General features: G+C 48.8%; 1 protein-coding gene across 3 annotated transcripts in view; it reads right to left on the reverse strand.

Annotated features, from left to right (window-relative positions):
• ACO1 (aconitase 1) overlaps positions 1-19,852 on the reverse strand; it is a 57,112-nt gene that overhangs the window by 6,765 nt on the left and 30,495 nt on the right. For 2 of the 3 annotated variants that reach the window (XM_030565767.1, XM_030565765.1), the window contains 12 exons: positions 19,515-19,686; positions 18,755-18,855; positions 17,643-17,759; positions 16,223-16,382; positions 13,202-13,337; positions 12,450-12,534; positions 9,939-10,095; positions 9,272-9,396; positions 8,621-8,725; positions 8,029-8,171; positions 6,060-6,207; positions 4,720-4,842 (listed from right to left, as the gene is read on the reverse strand). In XM_030565767.1, the coding sequence (XP_030421627.1) occupies positions 4,720-4,842; positions 6,060-6,207; positions 8,029-8,171; positions 8,621-8,725; positions 9,272-9,396; positions 9,939-10,095; positions 12,450-12,534; positions 13,202-13,337; positions 16,223-16,382; positions 17,643-17,759; positions 18,755-18,855; positions 19,515-19,686 (1,572 nt within the window). Of the gene's footprint in view, positions 1-4,709; positions 4,843-6,059; positions 6,208-8,028; positions 8,172-8,620; positions 8,726-9,271; positions 9,397-9,938; positions 10,096-12,449; positions 12,535-13,201; positions 13,338-16,222; positions 16,383-17,642; positions 17,760-18,754; positions 18,856-19,514; positions 19,687-19,852 lie in introns of all 3 variants that reach the window. The other variant, XM_030565768.1, reaches the window with a different exon arrangement.

A 19,852-nucleotide genomic window follows, 5' to 3' on the forward strand; every position in this document is an offset into this window, starting at 1 on the left:
CCACCTCCGGAAAATGGAGAGAGCGACGTCCGGGCGAAGGGACCACTCGTGTGACAGGAAGGATCTGCTCAATCAATCCGCCAGCGTGTTCCGTACTCCGGGAAGGAAGGAAGCCCTGAGGTGAATGGAGTGGGCTACGCAAAAGTCCCAGAGTCGTATCACCTCGAGGCACAGGGAGGAGGACCTGGTGCCGCCCTGCTTGTTGATATAATACATGGTCGTCGTGTTGTCCGTGAACACGGCTACACAACGACCCTGAAGCTGATGACAAAACGTTTGGCAAGCAAGGCGGACCGCTCTCAACTCCCTCATGTTGATGTGTAGCCCCACCTCCTCCTGGGACCATAGGCCCTGCGTCCGCAGGGTCTCTAGGTGGGCCCCCCAGCCTAGATCTGAGGCATCCGTTGTCAGGGATACCGAGGGCTGAGACGGGTGAAAGGGAAGACCCGCACACAATACGGACTGGTCCAACCACCAGCCGAGGGAATCTAAGACCTTCTGGGGGACTGTGATTAACATGTCTAGCGGTTGCCTTGGCCTGTAATGACTGATAAGCCACAGCTGGAGAGGCCTCATGCGGAGCCGAGCGTAGTCGGTCACAAAAGTGCACGCCGCCATGTGGCCTAACAGGGTTAGACATGTCCTCACTGACGTCAACGGGGCTGACCGCAAGCGTTGAACGATCGCCGCCATGGTCTGGAACCGCTGCCGAGGCAGCGAGGCCCTGCCCACAGTGGCGTCCAGGACGGCCCCGATAAATTCCACCTTCTGAGTGGGCCTCAGGGTGGACTTGTCTGTGTTTATCAAGAGGCCCAGACTCGCAAACATGCCGGTGATCACGCGGACATGGCTGTACACCTGCTGTTCCGACGTGCCCCGAATCAACCAGTCGTCCAGATAAGGGAACACGTGGACACGGTTGCGCCGAAGATGCGCCACGACAACTGCCATGCATTTTGTAAACACCCTCGGGGCCGTGGACAGGCCAAACGGGAGGACCGCAAATTGATAATGACGAGCCCCCACAACGAAGCGGAGGAAGCGTCTGTGGCGTGGCCAAATGGCAACGTGGAAATACGCGTCCTGCATGTCGAGGGCGGCGTACCAGTCTCCCGGATCCAGGGATGGAATGATGGTCCCCAGGGATACCATGCGGAACTTCAACTTCACGAGGTATTTGTTGAGCTCTCGCAGGTCGAGGATAGGCCTGAGGCCCCCCTTGGCCTTGGGGATCAGAAAATAGCGGGAATAAAACCCCTTGCCTTTCTCGTTTTCGGGAACCGCCTCTATAGCTCCTTTGCTGAGGAGCGTCCGCACCTCCTGCCGAAGGAATTGCTCGTGAGAGGGGTCCCTGAAGAGGGACGAGGAAGGAGGGCGGGAAGGAGGAAACGAAACAAACTGCAGGCGGTACCCCGTCTGCACCACGCTTAAGACCCAGCGGTCCGATGTTATTTGGGACCACGCCGGGAGGAAAAACGAAAGGCGGTTGGAAAACGGGGGGGGAAGGATCCATAGGGGAAACTGTTACTGCGCCCTCGAGCGCACCTTCAAAATGAAGGCTTAGGACCAGGCGGGGGTTTTGAGGAGCCTTGGTTCTGCCCCCCTTGGTTCCCCGACTGCCTGCGCCTCCCGTTCCTGCCGCGGCGCCTGTAAAGGTCCTGCCGCTGGCGGAACTGGGAAAACGGCCGACGGTGCTGCTGTTGTTGCGGCCTAAAGGGTCTACGCTGTGTCACGGGGGTGTGCATCCCGAGGGACCGCGCAATGACCCGGTTGTCCTTTAAACTCTTAAGTCTGGGGTCTGTCTTATCGGAAAACAGGCCCTGGCCTTCGAAAGGAAGGTCCTGTATCGTGTGCTGGAGCTCTGGCGGAAGGCCGGAAACCTGCAGCCAGGAGATGCGACGCATCGTAACTCCTGACGCGAGGGTACGGGCAGCCGAGTCCGCAGCGTCCAAGGAGGCTTGTAAGGCCGTACGCGCGACCTTCTTGCCTTCGTCCAGGATGGCCGTAAACTCTTGGCGAGCATCCTGTGGCAGCAGCTCCTTAAATTTGTCCACTGCCACCCAGGAGTTAAAGGCGTATCTGCTCAGCAGGGCCTGCTGGTTAGAGACCCTGAGCTGCAGCGCCCCAGCCGAATACACCTTACGGCCAAGGAGGTCCATCCGCCTGGCTTCTCTGGATTTGGGGGCCGGAGCCTCCTGGCCGTGACGCTCCCTATCGTTCACCGATTGCACTACCAGTGACCCGGGAGTCGGGTGAACATGTAAATATTCGTACCCCTTAGAAGGGGCCATGTACTTCCTCTCGACTCCTTTTGCTGTCGGAGGGATGGAGGCCGGGGACTGCCAGATAGTATTGGCATTGGCCTGGATGGTCCGTATGAACGGCAGGGCGACCCTGGTTGGAGCATCGGAAGAGAGGATGGTGACAATTGGGTCCTCTATCTCCGAGACCTCCTCTGCTTGCAGACTCAGGTTTTGAGCCAATCGCCTGAGGAGGTCCTGGTGCGCCCTGAGATCCAGCGGGGGGGGACTGTTGGAGGAGGTACCCGCCACCGCCTCATCCGGGGAGGAGGATGATGAGACCCCAGGCACAATAGTGTCCAACTGAGGGTCTTCCTCAGCCCTCGCCTCTGTCTCCGGAGCCACAGCGGAGTCCTGCTGTTTGGACCCTTCGTCCCCTTCCGGGGAGGGAGGGGGGCGAGACAAAGAGGCTTCAGGGGCCCTACGCTCCGCAGTCGCCGGCCTAGCAGGGAGCTGCTGGGGGCCCTGGGCCTGATGGTACGCCCAGGGTGTCCAGAATCCCCACTGTTGTGGGCCTTGGTCCTGCAGCGGCGGATCAGCAAACAGCGCCGCCTGCCGGTCGGTGCCCAGCGCATAGCCGCTGTCCGTCTGGGAGGATACGGACGGCTGTCTCGAGGGCCACGGCGGGGCCGACCCTGGATGGTACGGGTCTGCGCGGGCCGGTACGGAGGATCGTCTCGGTGCCGGGGACCGGTGCCGGGAGTCATATCGGTGCCGGGATCGGGACCGGGACCGGGATCTGTCACGGTGCCGGGCGCCGCTTCGGTACCGGGCGCCGCTTCGGTGCCGGGACCTACTACCAGCTCGGTGCCGGGAGATCGACCGGGACCGGGACCTGCCACCAGCTCGGTGCCGGGAGGTCGACCGGGACCTGCCACCAGCTCGGTGCCGGGAGGTCGAGCGAGACCGGGACCGGGACCGGGACCTGCCACCAGCTCGGTGCCGGGAGGTCGACCGGTGCGGTGAGTAGCGTCGGGACCTGCTCCTGGAGTCGCGGTGCCGGTGACGCCGACTGGAGCCTGACCGCGACCGTCTCGATGCCGACCGTTGCCGCGAGTGCGACCGGTATCGCTGAGGGGAGCGGTGCCGGGACTGCGAGCGGCGTCGGGATCTGGAGCGCCCAAGACGTCGGGACCTGGATGGCGAACGACTGTCTCTGGGCGGCGCCGACAGCATGGGCTTGCCTCTGGACACAACCCGCACCGGAGGTACCGGGGGTGGCAGCCGAGTGGGCTCAGTCAGGGCAATAAGGTCCCGAGCCGAGGCGAAGGTCTCCGGAGTGGATGGGACCACTATCTCAACCCCAGATCTCATGGGGGAGCTCGGCGGCACCGGACTCAACGGACCCGCCGGGCCCGGAGTCAACGGTGCTGACGGTGCCGGCGGTGCCGCGGCCGATGTTGAGGCCGGGCGCTCAAGCCGGGTCTGCCTGGCCGGAGTATTAGACTTCGACGGCCTAGGCTCTGATTCCGGTGCCGGAGAAGGTCGGTGCCGGGGAGTCTTCTCGGTGCCGGAGCGATCCGGTGCCGGTGCCGAAACCACGGTCTGCGAAGTCGACGGGTCAAGTGCCGCCTCCATTAGGAGAGTTCGGAGCCTCTGATCCCTCTCCTTTTTTGTCCTCGGCTTAAAAGCCTTACAGATGCGGCACTTGTCAGATCTGTGCGATTCCCCGAGGCACTTCAGGCACGCTTCGTGGGGATCGCTGGTAGGCATGGGCTTCTTGCAGGCCGCACACTGCTTGAAGCCTGGCGAAACAGGCATGAGCCTGGCGCCCGGTGCCGGGAAGGGCTAAGCCCCCGGCAAGGAACTACTTAACAGCTATTTACTAAACTATCTACTTAACAATACTAATTAACAACTATATAGAACTAGAGATAAGCGATAACAAGCGATAGAAACTAGGAGAGCTAGGGACGTGGAGGACAGCTATGCCGCGCTCCACAGTTCCAACGACCGACACGGCGGTAAGAAGGAACTGAGGAGCGGGCGGGCCGGCAGGGATATATATTGGGCGCCATGGCGGCGCCACTCCAGGGGGCGACCTGCCGGCCCATTGGAGTTGCTAGGGTAAAAAGTTTCCGACGAACGTGCACGCGCGGCGCGCACACCTAACTGGAATGGATGTGAGCAATCACTCGAAGAAGAACTGTGCTTTGTTCTCAAAGGCAAATCAGTTTTCCCATCAGCAGCCCCTTCTTAACCAGCATTAGCAATATTCTGTATTCTCCTTTAGGGACTGATAGGAACATTCTACTTGGAGCTAGAGACAGACACACACTCCTTGGAATATTTCTTTATTAATTTACACTTTTCACCTTTGATGGGGAGTTTGGACACAGGATGCTCACAACCATCTAGGAGAAGTGAACAATAAAGGGTGGTTCTAACTTCTCCACTTCCATTTATTACAGTCACTCACCAGCAGAAAAGGGCCCTTTGCTGCCCAGTCCCTGGAGCTTCCTGAGCCATACTCCTTGCCAGTCAGCACAATGAGGAGATGGCCTGCCTGCTTGTATCTCTCAGCTGCATCAAACACATCCAGCTGGAAGGAATACCAGATACATTAGATGTCTTGTCGAGACACAGCTGTGTGTGAAGTAAAGCACTCTGCTGCTTCCAAGTCTACCAGAAGGGTGCTCTAAGAAGAACTTTTCCTTCCATAATCACACATATGCAAAATATCACTATTAAGCATAGAGCTAGCCTACACCATGAAAGTGTGCTTTGTTCATAATGTGAGTGGATACAGATGTAGAACACCACCATCATGTGAAATAGCTCGAGCAGGTCAGTTAATCCATAGTGTCCAATCCCAGCACCGATCTCTCTTCATCTAGTATTGGCCATTTACAGCCCTGCCAGTATCACCTGCGCACCCCAGCCCAAATTATACTGTGTGTTCTCTCTTCACTGGTGCCCAGAAGAGCACAGGTGCTATAGGCAGAGCTGCAAATAGCCAATAATAGTGGCAGATGTATTTTTATGTTGGGATGAGAGCTGCTAATGACTGCATGTCTACACACCCATGCTGTTAGCTTTCTGTGTGTGTGTGTGTGTGTGTGTGTGTTCTGTCTCTCTATAGAGAGATCTCTAGAAATATACATCTAGCTATATAAATACAGAGACAGGTTATATATAGATATGTAGAGCCTCCGAGTTATGAACTGCCCCTGGAACCACACATCTCATTTGGAACCAGAAGTATGTAATCAGGCAGCAGCAGAGATTAAAAAAAATTAAATACAGCACTGTGTTAAACATAAAACAGTAAAGGGAAAATTTCAAAAAAGATTTGACAAGGTAACAACCGGTTGCGTGCCTGTTTCATTTAAAGTAGGATGGCTCAAAGCAGCATTTTTCTTCTGCACAGTACAGTTTCAAAGCGATTAAAGATTGTATTAAGTCAATCTTTTGTTTAGAATGATGGATGCCCATTCCTAAAGTGTTCGTAACTCTGAAGTTCTGCTGCATAGCTATTGCTACACACAGAATATATGGACTGATACAGAATTAGAAATCAATAAAGATGTATGCTCTAGAGAGACATCTCATATTTTAAAGGGACAGATTTTCAATAAGTCAACATAGTTCCACTGAAGTCACTGGCACTACATCAGCTGACACTAGATGAGGATCTGACCCAAAAAACTAGGAAATAGCCCCCAACCACCTTAAACCCAAAGTAACTACTGCAGGCAAACTAGGTAGGTAGGTGCCCTGAGGTTGGCAGCGCCAGTGTGGATCAAGCAGTGCACTCACTGTTTCTCCAGAAGGGAAGTGGATGGTCTGGGGTGCCTGCTTATTGATGAATTTGTTTGACAAGCGAATGTTTGCAAACGTTCCTCTGACCATGACAGCGTCGTTACCTCTGCGGGAGCCGTAAGAGTTGAACTCTCTGGGAGTCAAGCTATTAGAAAAAAGAGACACTGGTGTTTATTTTTAAACTGAAGTGGTTTCATGAAATAAGCTGTGAAGAGACATCACTGAAGCTAGATCCAGTCATCTTTGTAACTGACTCCGAAAGCGCTCTCCAAAACTCACACGGTCCCCAGCAGTGTAGTCAGGAACCAGCTCCCAGCTCATGAGTTCTATTTCAACATCTTTCTTACCAGCCCACAGTAGCGCAAGCATGTAACCAGGACCTAGCCAGAGAGGCTGCTAAAGCATTGTTACCGCAAGCAATACGAGTGGTGCTACAATAATAGGAACCAGGCTGCATTTAGCCACAAGAACCAATAGCAATCCCTTCTGATTAGCTGCTACTTACTCGCTACCACTGCTTACTTCTGTTGCTATAGGACCTGACCAGAGCCCATTATGCAAGGTATTGTTCAGATCAGCAGAACTTGAGCTCTTTGTGGCAGGCTAACTGATACGTAGGGGAAAAGGTAACAGTAAGGGTGGGTGTACAAGGGAATATTAATTTATACAGAGAGCATACGAGTTATACATGACCCCCAAAGAAACACACACAGGTCTCCTTCTATCTGAGCCACTAACAGAGATGCACAGTATAGAGCACGGCTGTTTGTACTGGGATCCATCCAAAGTGTTACTTTAACATACTATATTTGTTTTGCAACTTGTGTATGGGACTTTAGACTTTCAAGCCAATTGACATCAATGGGACTTGCACCCATGAGGAAAGAGTAATCTGCATTCAGTAACCTCTGGTACATTAGCACATTTCATTTAAAAACCCGTTGAAAGGCTTGTTACAACAGCAATGTTTTTTTAAAAAGTATACTTGTAGTTTTCAGAAACAAAAAACTCGTGCCGCTCAGAGAGATGGACTAGGGATTAGAGGCACAACAGAGCAGGGAGTCAGGCCTGAGAGAAGATTCCAGTCCAAGGCCTGGCAGACAAAACCCCAGACCTCCCATATAACAGTAAAGCAAGAGCGCCCTGTTCTCAAGCCTGTGCCAGTGGCAGCAGCTGCTCTGACCAAAGATGATCTCAGCTCAAGAGCTTCTGTAGCTCAGGATGTCCTGGTTTGACCAATGAAGGAGTCCTGTATTACAGAGGAAATGTGTTTAGAGTCAAAGCTTGGTCCAACTGAAATCTGAAAGTTTTGGTGTTGACTTCAATGGAACCAAGATTTGGCTGGATTATCTGGAAGGGAAATGGCTCCCTATTATCTCTGCACTGGCTGACCCAGCTTATACTGTAGCATGAAGCCAAAAATTCAAGGGAGGACGTGAGGTGAGAGTTGCTCACTTGCCATGTGATGCTAGCAAGGCAGCTGCTCGGGACGGTAGAAGGAGCAGCTCTTTCTGAAGAGCTCCCGACAGGTGCAAGGAGGTGAAAACAGCAGAGTGGGAAGGCGCATGAATTTCAACCCTCTAACACGCACAGTACAAATCGCTGAACCACAGCACGAGAGGGAGAAGGAGCAAAAAGAGCGTGTATGAGCAGAGGTGGCTCTAGACATTTTGCCGCCCCAACCAGGGGCAGCATGCCGCGGGGGGCGCTCTGCCAGTCGCTGGCTCCACTGAAGCCACGGGACCAGCGGACCCTCTGCAGGCATGCCTGCAGGAGGTCCACCGGAGCCGCGGGACCAGCGGACCCTCCGCAGGCAGGCCACCGAAGGCAGCCTGCCTGCTGCCCTCCCAGTGACCGGCAGAGCGCCCCCCGCGGCTTGCCGCCCCAAGCACACGCTTGGCGTGCTGGGGCCTGGAGCCGCCCCTGTGTATGAGAAGGAAAATATAAAACAATGAACTTCACTTACCTTCTGCTGGTTAAGTAACGAGCAGCAGGGCTGTTCCTTGCTATATTCCCAGCTGGAGATATGTGGTCAGTTGTTACAGAATCGCCCAAATTTAAGAGCACGTAGGCATCAACTATGGATTTAGGAGGCTCAAGCTCCAAAGTCTAGCAAACACAAAATGCACTAACAATATCATCATTCTTATTTATATATATATCTATATACATATAGAAGAATGAAAGTAACCCAGAATTTGTTGAGACGGGTGGGAGGTGCACTAAAAGGTAGTTAAACTAACCAGTCAAAAAAAAAAATCCACCCATTCTTCAAACAAATCCTCACCCTCTGAATATTCATTAGTTGTGTTGGAGGGTTTTGTTGTTGTTGTTTTTTTTCTTTTGGATCTAAGCTATTTTTGAATGGGAAAAGATCACACGAGGGACTATCATAATTTGGCCCAGTTATGCAGGTGGAAGTCTGGAACAGGTTATCACATCAGTGGATCTCCAAGTATACACCATTTTAACACGAGAATTTGGCCCTGAATGTAGTGTAACCGCCCTGGAAATGAACAGAAAATCCTTTGGAAAGGAGAAAAAAAAAATGTACTTACCAGGTTCTCAAAGAAAGGGGGTGATTTAATGTATGTAGATTTGGGATTCCAAGTATATAGTGTATCTGATGGAGCATCTAAGGCATTCCAGGATTCATTTACTGTCTGAAAAACAGAAACTCACATTAAATTTTTCAGAAGAATGTAAGTGACTTGGAAGCCTTATCTATCCCTGAGAGGAAATGCGGGTGTGCCCAAGGGAGGAGGTGGGGCCAGGGATTTGGGGAAGGCTGAAGGGATTTGGGGAAGGGGTTGGAATGGGACTAGGAAGGAGCGGAGTTGGGGTGGCAAAAAACTTTGAGCCAGCCCTGTTGAGAAGTTTTGCATCATCTGCAAATGTTGCCACCTCACTGTTTACCCCTTTTTCCAGATCATTTATGAATATGTTGAATAGGACTGGGCCCAGTACAGATCCCTGGGGGACACCCCTATTTACCTCTCTCGATTCTGAAAACTGACCATTTATTCCTACCCTTTGTTTCCTATCTTTTACCCAGTTACTGATCAATGAAAGGACATTCCCTCTTATCACATGACTGCTTACTTTGCTTCATTACTTCGTTATCAGGAAGACCTTACTAAACAGAGGCAGAAGCTCTTCTTGCTGAAGTACAAAAGTCAGTTAATGCATTACACTAGGCAACTGATCACCTCTATTTTCTGGTAGACTTCTTTAAACATCCCTGGAATGACGTACTGATGTTCAATGGCCTGGATCTCGTCTCTTGTTGGCCAGAGGTCTTTTAGGAAAATTTCCTTCCCTTCTGCATTTACTCCTATAAGGAACCACACACAGAGTTTGTGTACAAACATTCCACTTGAAAAAAGTGATCCAATTTCTATGTGCTGTCCACTCCCACTATTCTCTACTGTACTCCAACACTCAGAGACCATGCTGCCTTTGCTTTCCAGCCTGACTTTGACCCGGTGGACTGGGATTTCGTGGAAGTTGACGATGACATTGTCAGGGTGAACTCCCATTGGTATTTTCTGGTAGGGCTGCCAGGAGATGCTGTGCAAAACAGGCATCCTTCAGGTCTGCCTTGCTCCCCTCCCCCCGAGCCTGCAGAGGCACAACACCCAATATTCCCCTGAAGGAGCTTCCCTAGGTTCAGACTATTGGTGCTATTAACACACTTCTCCCCGACGTGTGCTTAGTGGTCACGACTGATCCAACACCTGCTTGTCCTGCATCTCACATGCACCTCATTGGGCTCCTCCCAAACCAATACATGAGATGCTCCCTCTGGACTCTTCACTTCAGTTGAATTTACCGAAAAATAGTGGGGGATGGGGAGAAATCCCAGCAGTTTCTTACCTAAAGGTTCTATCTCAAAGTCAATCCTTATGGTCCCCGCGATAGCATAGGCTATTACCAGTGGCGGGGAGGCAAGGTAGTTGGCCCGAGTATTGGGATGGATGCGACCCTCAAAATTCCTGTTTCCGGACAACACGCCCACCGCTATGAGGTCTCCCTGCAAGGCAGTGGTAGAGACAAGTGAACACAAGCAGCGGAAAGTCAAGGGCCTTTGGCTCAAATGTATTCGGAATGGCTATACGGTTAGGGTCAGAGGAAAGGACAATGGAAAGGAAAGCGTTCTGGGATTGTATATGACCCATTTAGTCATGGGTATTTTTAGTAAAAGTCACAGACAGGTCATGGGATTGGGGCACAGGGCAGCTAACAGCACGACACAGCTTGGAACAGCATGCGACAGAGCAGTTTACGTAATTAAACTGCAGGAGCATGGCTGAATGGTGGCACATGGTCTGTGTAGCCAGGGAGCACTCCTGCCAGAAGGATCAACACTGACCAGAAGGCATCAGGACCTACATTTTGTGGCTATCCCAAAAGGCAGTACTGCCACCAGTACAAGACCCCTAATACTCCGAGGAAATGGCTCACCGCCACTGCTGAATTACCAGCACCACATTTTCTCTGTCCTGTATTACCCTGAAGGTCAAACTAGAGGCAGTGTTTCTTCTGGGTTTGTACAGGACTTAGGAGTCCCAGTCCTGGACCACAATCCAAATCATCATCAAAATGGTCCTTTCTGGGACTGATATCTAGGATTGTTCCTGAAGCACTGAAGTGTTCCTTGGAGGTCTTCCATCCAAACCATGAATCAACCCAACACACTAATATTAGCCTGCAAGAGGTCTGGTTACAAACCACCTCAGTAGCCTCACAGATAGCCACTGAATGGATGTCCTAAGTCCTGTGGAGGACATCCTGGGATTGATATCTTCCTTAGGATGTCATAAGCCACTGGAATCATTACAGTATCGCTGAATGAGAGATTCAAAGGCTGGGACACATACAAAGCAATACCAGCTTACACTGCTCCACTGTCTTTTATTAAAGACCTACAAACATATTCATACAGGTGGCCTGTTGCTGTTTGTTACTTACAGCAGGGAATAAACGGGCTTATTTTGACAGGGAAAAAAATGTTTTACACACAGAAATCCTCCCATAAGCTTCTTAAACATGCAAGTCAAAGACATCACAACCACAAACAAACAAGCTCATCACCACAGAGTTGTGAAACTGGTTAACATTGAAGACTGCAAAACCTGGCTAAGAGATGACCTCTGAATCCCAGGGCAAAGCTACATTTTCAACAAGAAAACACAATAAAATAGAATCTTGCTACGTAGCCCTCAGCTATTCTGAAGGCTCTCCTTTCCCACAGGGTGAGCAGAAAACCCTCTCTGCCTCTCCAAAACACAGGTTTCACTTTGGTTTTCTCCCTGTTAATGTCCTTGGGTTACTAGAAAATGCATGTAGGAAACATCAGTTTTGACCCAGCCATCAAATTGTGAGCTCAGCTGAGAAGATGCCTTCTGGCACAGAAACATTCCTGTGAAGAGAAAATTTGAGAGACCCAGCCCCTTTTCACCTGTGACTATTCAAGATTTTAAGCTAGAGGCCAGATTTAGTCCTGGTATAGACTGAATGGAACAACCCTGAAGTTGATGGATTTGCACCCTCTTACAATGGAGTTATATTTGGTCCGAAGTCTCGAGTGGTCAAAGGGGACAGAAGTGTTTCCAGGCTCCCTTGAGATGACTGCAGACTCAGTTTTCAAAGGTGGGTAGTGATTTTGGGTGCTCTACTTGAAAGGGCCTGCTTTTCCGAGGACAGGTGCTCAGCACTCTCAGAAGTGAAACCAGGCCCCTTTTAAAAAGGTATCTCAAGTCTCAACTGAAGCACCCAAAACCACTAGTCACCTTTGAAAACATAGGCCTGCCTCTCCACAAATCCAGCCATACAGATCCATTTATAAACACAATCAGAGTCATTTGGGTGGGGGATATTATTCCAGGGGACAACATTTGTTCCGTATCCAGACACCCATTCACTCTTTAATTAGACAGAAAGCTACTCTGCATTAAAACAAGGACATCCCAACTAATAAGCATTTTCCCTTTTATAAAGCTGGCTTCTACAGCATCTTCAAGGAAGATGCTAGAACTTCATTAACACTCAGCAACTAGTTGCCTTGCAAGCAGATAGAACTCCACGTTCCCCACTGCTGACAGGAGAGCTTCTTGTTAGGATCACGGTCCTGAGGTTTTTTTAAGACTGCACCACAGGATGATTTAAGTAGGCTCTCCTGCTCTTGCTGCAGCTTGTTATTGTGTTTGCAGGGAGGGAGTTCTCATCTGGAGTTTAAGTATCACAGCCCTCTCCTGCATGGATCCCTTGGCAACAAACCTTCAAGATGTACCTCAATCTCTTGACTAAGTGAAATAAATACGTGATTTTGTCTTTGAAAGACCACGAGTATTCCATGCTGCAGAAGATTTAATAGCAGCCAAGTACCTGAGTGATGGCTTCTGCAACAGGCTCTGGTAGAGGTCCACTGTTCCCAATGCAGGTCATACACCCGTAACCCACCACATCAAACCTAGAGACAGTATTCAATATATCAGCGATCACAAGATAGGTATTAATTCCTTATTGATAAAGCAAACGATTGGGCAATTTCCACTTTGAGAAAATGTGTTACAACACAAGCTATTCAATATCATTTTTTGCTCAGAATACTGTCTGATGATCATTTACATTCTTTTCCTGCTTCTAAACAAAAAAAAAAAAGTGTAGATGGGTGCATAAATTTGTGCACCTAATCTGCACACACAATTGCAGTGAGTACAATGTTTTGCATGCAGACAGTTGCTAGTGCATGTGATTGCAACGATGCATACTGCAGCCCACATGTTCATCATCAGCCAGGGCATAGGACAAATTCCAGACCTAGACGTCTTAAGTGAGATACTAATTTAGAACAATTACATTTAAGAAATAATCCATTCCCTTGCCTAACAAGAAGAAGCCTTTAGAGAAATCAAAGGCTTCAATTGGCCAGCTGAGCAAATGGCGCAGCCTGGGTTACACAGTCGAGAATCTAGCCCAAAGGACTAAGCTATACCTTTCAAACTGTGGACACCCATCACGGTCTTATAGTCCGTCACTTGCTGCAAATGCTTTGCTTGTCCAGTCATTACATTTGCCAAGGATTATGGGAAATAGGCATCAATGAGCCTTGAGACTAAAATGAAAACCCCTCTTACCCTAGCTGAGCAAGGTAAGGCATAACTCCACTCTCCCGCAGATAGTAAGTGACAACCCCACTACCTGGGGACAAGCTGGTTTTAATGTATGGCTTCACAGTCAGACCGGCATCAACAGCTTTCTTAGCAAGCAATCCTGCAAAAACACAAAGGGCATCTGTGATTGTTCTTGGCAATGGTACAGTCCACCTACAAAACAATACCAATACCAATATCCCAAAATCATCTTGACGGCTCCCTTGAATAGCTTGAAACAGAAGAGATGCTATTTCTGCCATTCAATTGTTTTGAATCAGCAACCCGTCTGCTTACGTTCCATGACTCCAAGTGCTCTGACGAACTGTGGTACTGGTTTCTTTCATGTCCAGTGGAAAGCTGTGTGCAGCTACATTCAAAGACACACACACAGTTGGACAGAATACCAGTATAAGATCAGGTGCTTGATCAATGTAGGAGCTATTTTCTATGCATTAAACAAGGGAAGAGGAGCCATAAAACATTCCACGTTAGACAATCTGGTGAGCCAAGGCTGAACTAACTAATGGCATAAGTTCATCTGGCCCCTTGATGTAAGCAAATGGTCTCCCAATGTGTAGCCTGTTTAAACAGCATTATCTAATTACCTTCTGAGTGTGACCCTTTCAAAGCACCACTGTATCACAGTCCATTTCTTAGAGCTTGTTAAGAATATATTTATCCAGAGCCTGAACTCTTCTCCTGGACATTTTATTTCTTTTAAACTGTTTGTCTGTGGACAGGTGAATTCAGTGCTCGTAGTACAGAGTTGACAGCTTTGGAGACTGAAGCCTGCCATTTATTCACAGCCGCCCTGCAAGCTGGATCACAGTGTTGCTGGGGCAAGAGGACAGCTCAGTGCTCTAAAACCTGTGACCCCTACGATAAGGCTGCTAACAAAAGGTGACTAGTTTTTGCCAGCTGCTGTGGTCAGTTTGGATGATGCAAACAGCCCACCAAGTTATTTCAGGTAACTTCCAGAGCACTCGCAGCGTCCAGAGACATCAATGGGAGCTGCAGGTGCTGGGCTACCCTGAGGTGCTCAGATAAAACTAAGGCCCAGATTTTTTTAAAGCCATTTAGGCTTTGCAATGCTGAGCACAGCAATGCCTAATTTATTTAGGAACCTAACCCTTATTTGCAAAAGAGATTGAGGCATGAGTCTAAATTTACTCCCTAATGCTTAAATTCCTTGGAGGGGAGGGGCGGGAAATGAGATGTAGGCTCCTAAATCAGTTAGGCATTGCAACACTGCGCACAGCATCACCTAAATGCCTTAAAAAATCTGGGCCTAAGAGTCTAACATTAGACACCCAGTTTGAAAATGGCACCTATTTAAAAACACACATAACTGTTAAAAGAATATTATTAAGGTTGCAAGTCAAACAAACACTCAAAAGTCAGGCAGTGACAGAATTAAGGTTGCTTGTGCAAATCTTAACTCGGCTCCCGTGCGTGTCTGTTTTATGATAGAATCTTTATAACTGCATGATCACATACTATTTTTTCCATATGGCCCTTGCCTCATTCAGTGCACGGGATGGATGGTGCTCGCTGAATGAGCAGCTATTCAATATTTTGTTTTCTCCTTATTGTGCAATGTGTGACCCCAAGCCTTATTTACTGCACACTGAAGACAATTTTCATTTCCTCATGGGCTTCTCTACGCACTCATCGCTATAATGTCCAAGTGCTCATAAATATTAGTGAATTTACCTTCCCAACACCCCTGTTAGGTGCGAAGACTGCACCCACAACCAGGTGCTGGAGCAACTACACAAATTACGCCCACTCGCCTGCTCTCTTCCATCCTCACCCCCGCAAGCATCTGACCTTGAACGTCTTTCCACAGCTGCAATCACAGAGGAACTGCAGAGCCACCTCTGTGTGCCTTTGGAGGGGAGCCAGAACTGGGGCAAAATGAGGCCGTTCCTCCACCCAAGGTTTTCTGGCACATGCACAAACATGGCTGCCAGCCAGAATTTGGCACAAAGATGAGAAGAGAAGGAAACAAGAAACTGAAACCAGGAACATGAGTGAGAAGTTCTTCCCTTTCCCCACAGGGCATGAATGGGAGGGTGAGTGTCAGACAGAAGCATCCATTGATTACCATAGAGTTTCATCATCGCTACCAGAGTACTAGATCTAGAACAAGAAACCTCGGGGACTGAGCAATTCCAGCTGCAGAGAATGCTGTTCTTGAGACTGCGTACCATGAGCCCCAGCCTCCAGCTAAAATCCATTACAAAAATCACCATTGACATGAATGGCAGCAGACTGAAACAAATTATCTAGGTCAGTGGTTCTCAACCAGGGGTCCAGGGCCTCCTGAGGGGCCGCGAGCAGGTTGCAGGGGATCCGCCAAGCAGGACCAATGTTAGACTCGTCGGGCCCTATGGCAAAAAGCTGAAGTGCTGCTGTGCAGGGTTAAGGCCCAGGCCCAGCCTCAGCCCTGCCACCTGGGGCTGAAGCCGAAGCCCAAGCAACGTAGCTTTGTGGGGGTCCCTGTGGTGTGGGGCCCCAGGCAACTGCCCTGCTTGCTATGCTCTAACTGCGGCCCTGTCTTTTATATGCAGAAAAACAGTTGTTGGGGCACAGGTAGCCAGGGAGTTTTTATGGCATCTGGGGGGGAGCAGGGGGTTAAAGAAAAAGGTTCAGAACCCCCAATCTAAGCTACAGTACAGATAAAGCAATTTGACACCACCCTTGCTTAGCACTGCATCAAATGCCTCAAGGAGAGATCAGAGGCAGGTGATAATTTGTGCAAAATGAAACTTACCACACTTATAGACTGGACAGCGCAAGGAAAAAAACGTGATTAGCAGCCAGAGTTTCCAGGTATCAGCCTAAATATTGGTCCCTGGATGCCTCTTGCCAACTCCACGGGCTAAACTCAGCTCTGGCATAAGGGGATGTGATTCCTTCAAGGTCAATGGGGTTTGCTTATATGACCCAGACCTAACACCACAGAGGAATTGCTGCAGGCAAATGATCAGCCACACTTACCAGCTCCTAGCATAACCGAGGGGTTGCTGGTATTAGTACAGCTGGTAATGGCAGCAATCACCACCGAACCATGGGTCAGCTCGAAGTCGGAACCATTATGAACAAACTTCACACGGTCAGCGTGACGGTCCGGGGCGACACTGAATCCTTTGAAACCTTGCTATAAAGGGGGACAGTAAAAACAAAGGGAGACAATGGTGAATGTGTGAACTGGGAAAGGGAGACAGACTGGTACCAGAAAACAGCTGTACTTTAAAGGGGGAAGGAAAAGTGTTTGGGGACACACTGTGTTCTAGGCCCCCATTGTGCCCAAGTCACAGAAGATGAGTGTGTAACAGCCACAGCACAAGATGTAGCAGCTCTTGTTTTCAAGCTCAGGAGGTTCCTGCTTCAGTCCCCAGCACATCAGCCAACTGTCACATTTGCTTAATTGGGGCCAATCCTACCCCCTCATCCCTTGGCGATGAGGTGGCAGCTGCCTCTTGCAGTGGAACACAGAGTGGGACTTTGCACAGGAAGACACCAGAACTCTTTAGCATGCACGGAGGGTACTGTGTCTCTTGGATCCCAGATCAGATTGTACATCAGTGCACAACATCAGGATCTAGGAAGCCATCCCACTCCCTGAGCTAGGTCACTAAGGTCAGACCTGGGATTTTGGCCAGAATGCCCAAGATTTCATACAATTAGCACTGAATGGTCTGAAGTTTGTGTCGAGAGCTAGCTCAAAAGACAAAAGATTGAGTCTTTAAAAAAAAAAAAAAAAAAGGGGAGAGAACTAGCTTATCAATACTACGGACTGGGATAGAAAATCTGAATGGCACAGCAAACCTGGAGGGCTCACTTGGATTTGAAAACCAGAGCATTCTTCATAAGTATTGGCTTTTACAGGCAATGAGCCTGAGCTATAAAGTTTAGATTTGGATTCAGGTCTGAGATTCCCCAGAATTTAGGTGTGTTTAGACTTGGGTCCCAATCAAAATCCTAGACACAGTTCTATTAATTGCTGTTTTTAACTGGATGGACTGCAAAAGGCATTTAGGATTTTTTTTTTTTTTTTAAATTTTAGCTCGGCAAAAAGCACTTCTGGAAACCTGCAGTCTCAGACTGGTATGCCATTATCAGACTGAGTCACTGCTTCAATGCTGCGAACACTTCACTAATGGGTCAGGAGCAGATCCACGGACCTACCATGTTCCATGACCCATAACTTGAGAACCACCACTTTAGAATACTTATTCCTTAGCGTTATCCTCTAGGCTACAGTTGAAAATAACTAGGAAACAACATTCATGCAAGGTCATTTGTTCACAAAGTGTCCTGAACTGATTGACGCAGACCTGTCTCTCTAGTGACTAAGCACTACAGATAGCTTCTAGAAGACAAACATATTTCCATTTGCAATGCCACGTGCCCTTACCTTGGCTCCCAGGCAGGTCTCAAAGTCCTTCTTCATTTCTGACACAGCTACTTTGTCCTGAGGTCTTTTGGGCCCACTACAGCAAGGCACGACGGTGTGCAGATCCAGCTCCACAACCTGTTCAACAGGAGGAACAGTACTGCTCTAAGCTACTACCAAGGAATGGGCCAAATAATGCAATATACATTGCTCTGAAGGACACTGGTGTCCCAGTGCAGCAGTGCTCAACACAAGCTGTCCTGCTGACTAGTCATGCGCTTAAGCGCCTTACTGAATCGGTGCCTTCAACTCTCTCCCGACAGCATGAGGCCTAACACGTTTAAGGGCAAAATTTCTCAAAGCCATTTGAAGCGAGCGACAAGCTCAGATACTGTTAGCTTCCAAGGAAAAAAATTCACAGCCACTTCAAGTCTCCATTTCAAAAGTGACTTAGGCACATAGGAGCCTAAGTCTCATCGACTTTCAAAATAAAGCCAATACGATATGTGTTTAAGTCACTTTTGAAAACAAACAGATTTGAGGTGGTTTGAAAATTTTACCCCCACCCTCACAATCAAGACAAATCCTAGCATCCGGAAGCATTCTGGGAAATCCTAGCAAAGGGGCGGCACACAAGATCACACAAGTAGCCTCTTGCTCACCATTTTGATAGTTGGTTTATAGATAAAGTTGTGCAATTAGAGAAAATTTGCAAGATTTCAGAGAGGATCAAATCCCTTTAATCTTGCCTTGTTTGCTAATTATTAAGAGAGATTTAGGAGCAAGTTCTTTCCTCATTTAAATGCATGCCATCCTATTATAAATCAACTAGGATGAGATTGCTGGACACAGTGAGACCCTGCAGTTCCCTCAGGTTTTCTGTGTGGTCTAATGCCATTACATGAGGCTGCCTCAAAGTCACAGAATGGACCAGGGCGTGCTTTCAGACTGAGATTACAAAAATCAGGGTCCTGTTAATTTTTTCCTTGCATTGTGAAAATTCCTCTTTAGAAAAGAGGAAACCGAGAACAACAAAAATAAATAAAATGAAAGAGAGGAGAGCGAAGGGGTGTACGTGTAGGAGAGAAATAAAGGAAGGAAGGTACAAGATTTAATGATGATCAGGACTCTACCTGGGTAAAATCTGGATCCTGAGCGGAGTTATTGAAATCTCTGAACATCCCCACAGCCACAAGGTAATTCTTTATGTGCTTAATTTTTTCTTCATCACGACCTAAAATGAAATCCAGAAATAGCTAAATAAGAACCAGTCAAGACAAAGAAATTGGGGGCTTTTTATGTATGCAGAACAGGGCCTTGAATGGGATAGATTGTATTAGCATCAGCTTCTCGTTTAACTAGAAAAGCAGGAAGAGAAAAGTCACTGGATCTCTGATAATCCCAGTCCCAGTTAACTGGGACTGTTACTTGCATTCCAAGCTTGGAGTTGAACTCTTGACGTTTTCTAAGCAGAAAGTTTCATATGCTGGAGTTCATAAGGGCTCAACCCCGAGACACACAGTAGTAGGGTTACCAGATAGCAACTGTGAAAAAACGGGACGGGGGGGGGGGGGGGCGCCTATATAAGAAAAAAATCCCCCAAAACGGGACTGTCCCTTTAAAAAATGGGACATCTGGTCACAATACACAGTAGCTCATATACCTTACGTAAAATGGATCCTTTGCAGAGCACAAGGTTAAGGGTTAGGAAGGTGCTAGGACAAAATGCATGGCACTATGGGTCTGATTCTGATCTCTTGCAGACCAGGGAGATTCTGAAGTAACTCCATTCTGGTCAATGAAGTTACACCAGAGTCAGGCCCTGTACCACTAACTGTCAGAGCCCAGGTTTATAATCTGGATCTTCCAGTTCTGGTCTCTTTTTGCACTCACCCGTTTGGATCAGGTACCCGATGCTGACTTCATCGACTGGGAAGAAGGCTGCAGTTGCTCCATATTCGGGGCACATGTTGGCAATGGTGGCTCGATCAGCAATTGACAGCTGGGCTACACCAGGCCCAAAGAATTCCACAAACTTACCCACCACACCAACCTGGCGAAGATGCTGTAATACATGAACCAACAAAAGGTACTCAAACGTCATTTCTAATCTTTGGAATGCTGACTGCATAAGCCGTACGCACTAGAGCCAGTTCAGGCCTACGGGGTTCTGCTCCAGACAAGAAGCCAGGCTTCCTCAAAGTTCTGGGTTATTTGGGACCAGGGTTTTG

The sequence above is a fragment of the Gopherus evgoodei genome, chromosome 6, assembly GCF_007399415.2.
Source record: "Gopherus evgoodei ecotype Sinaloan lineage chromosome 6, rGopEvg1_v1.p, whole genome shotgun sequence".
Lineage (NCBI taxonomy): Eukaryota > Metazoa > Chordata > Testudines > Testudinidae > Gopherus > Gopherus evgoodei.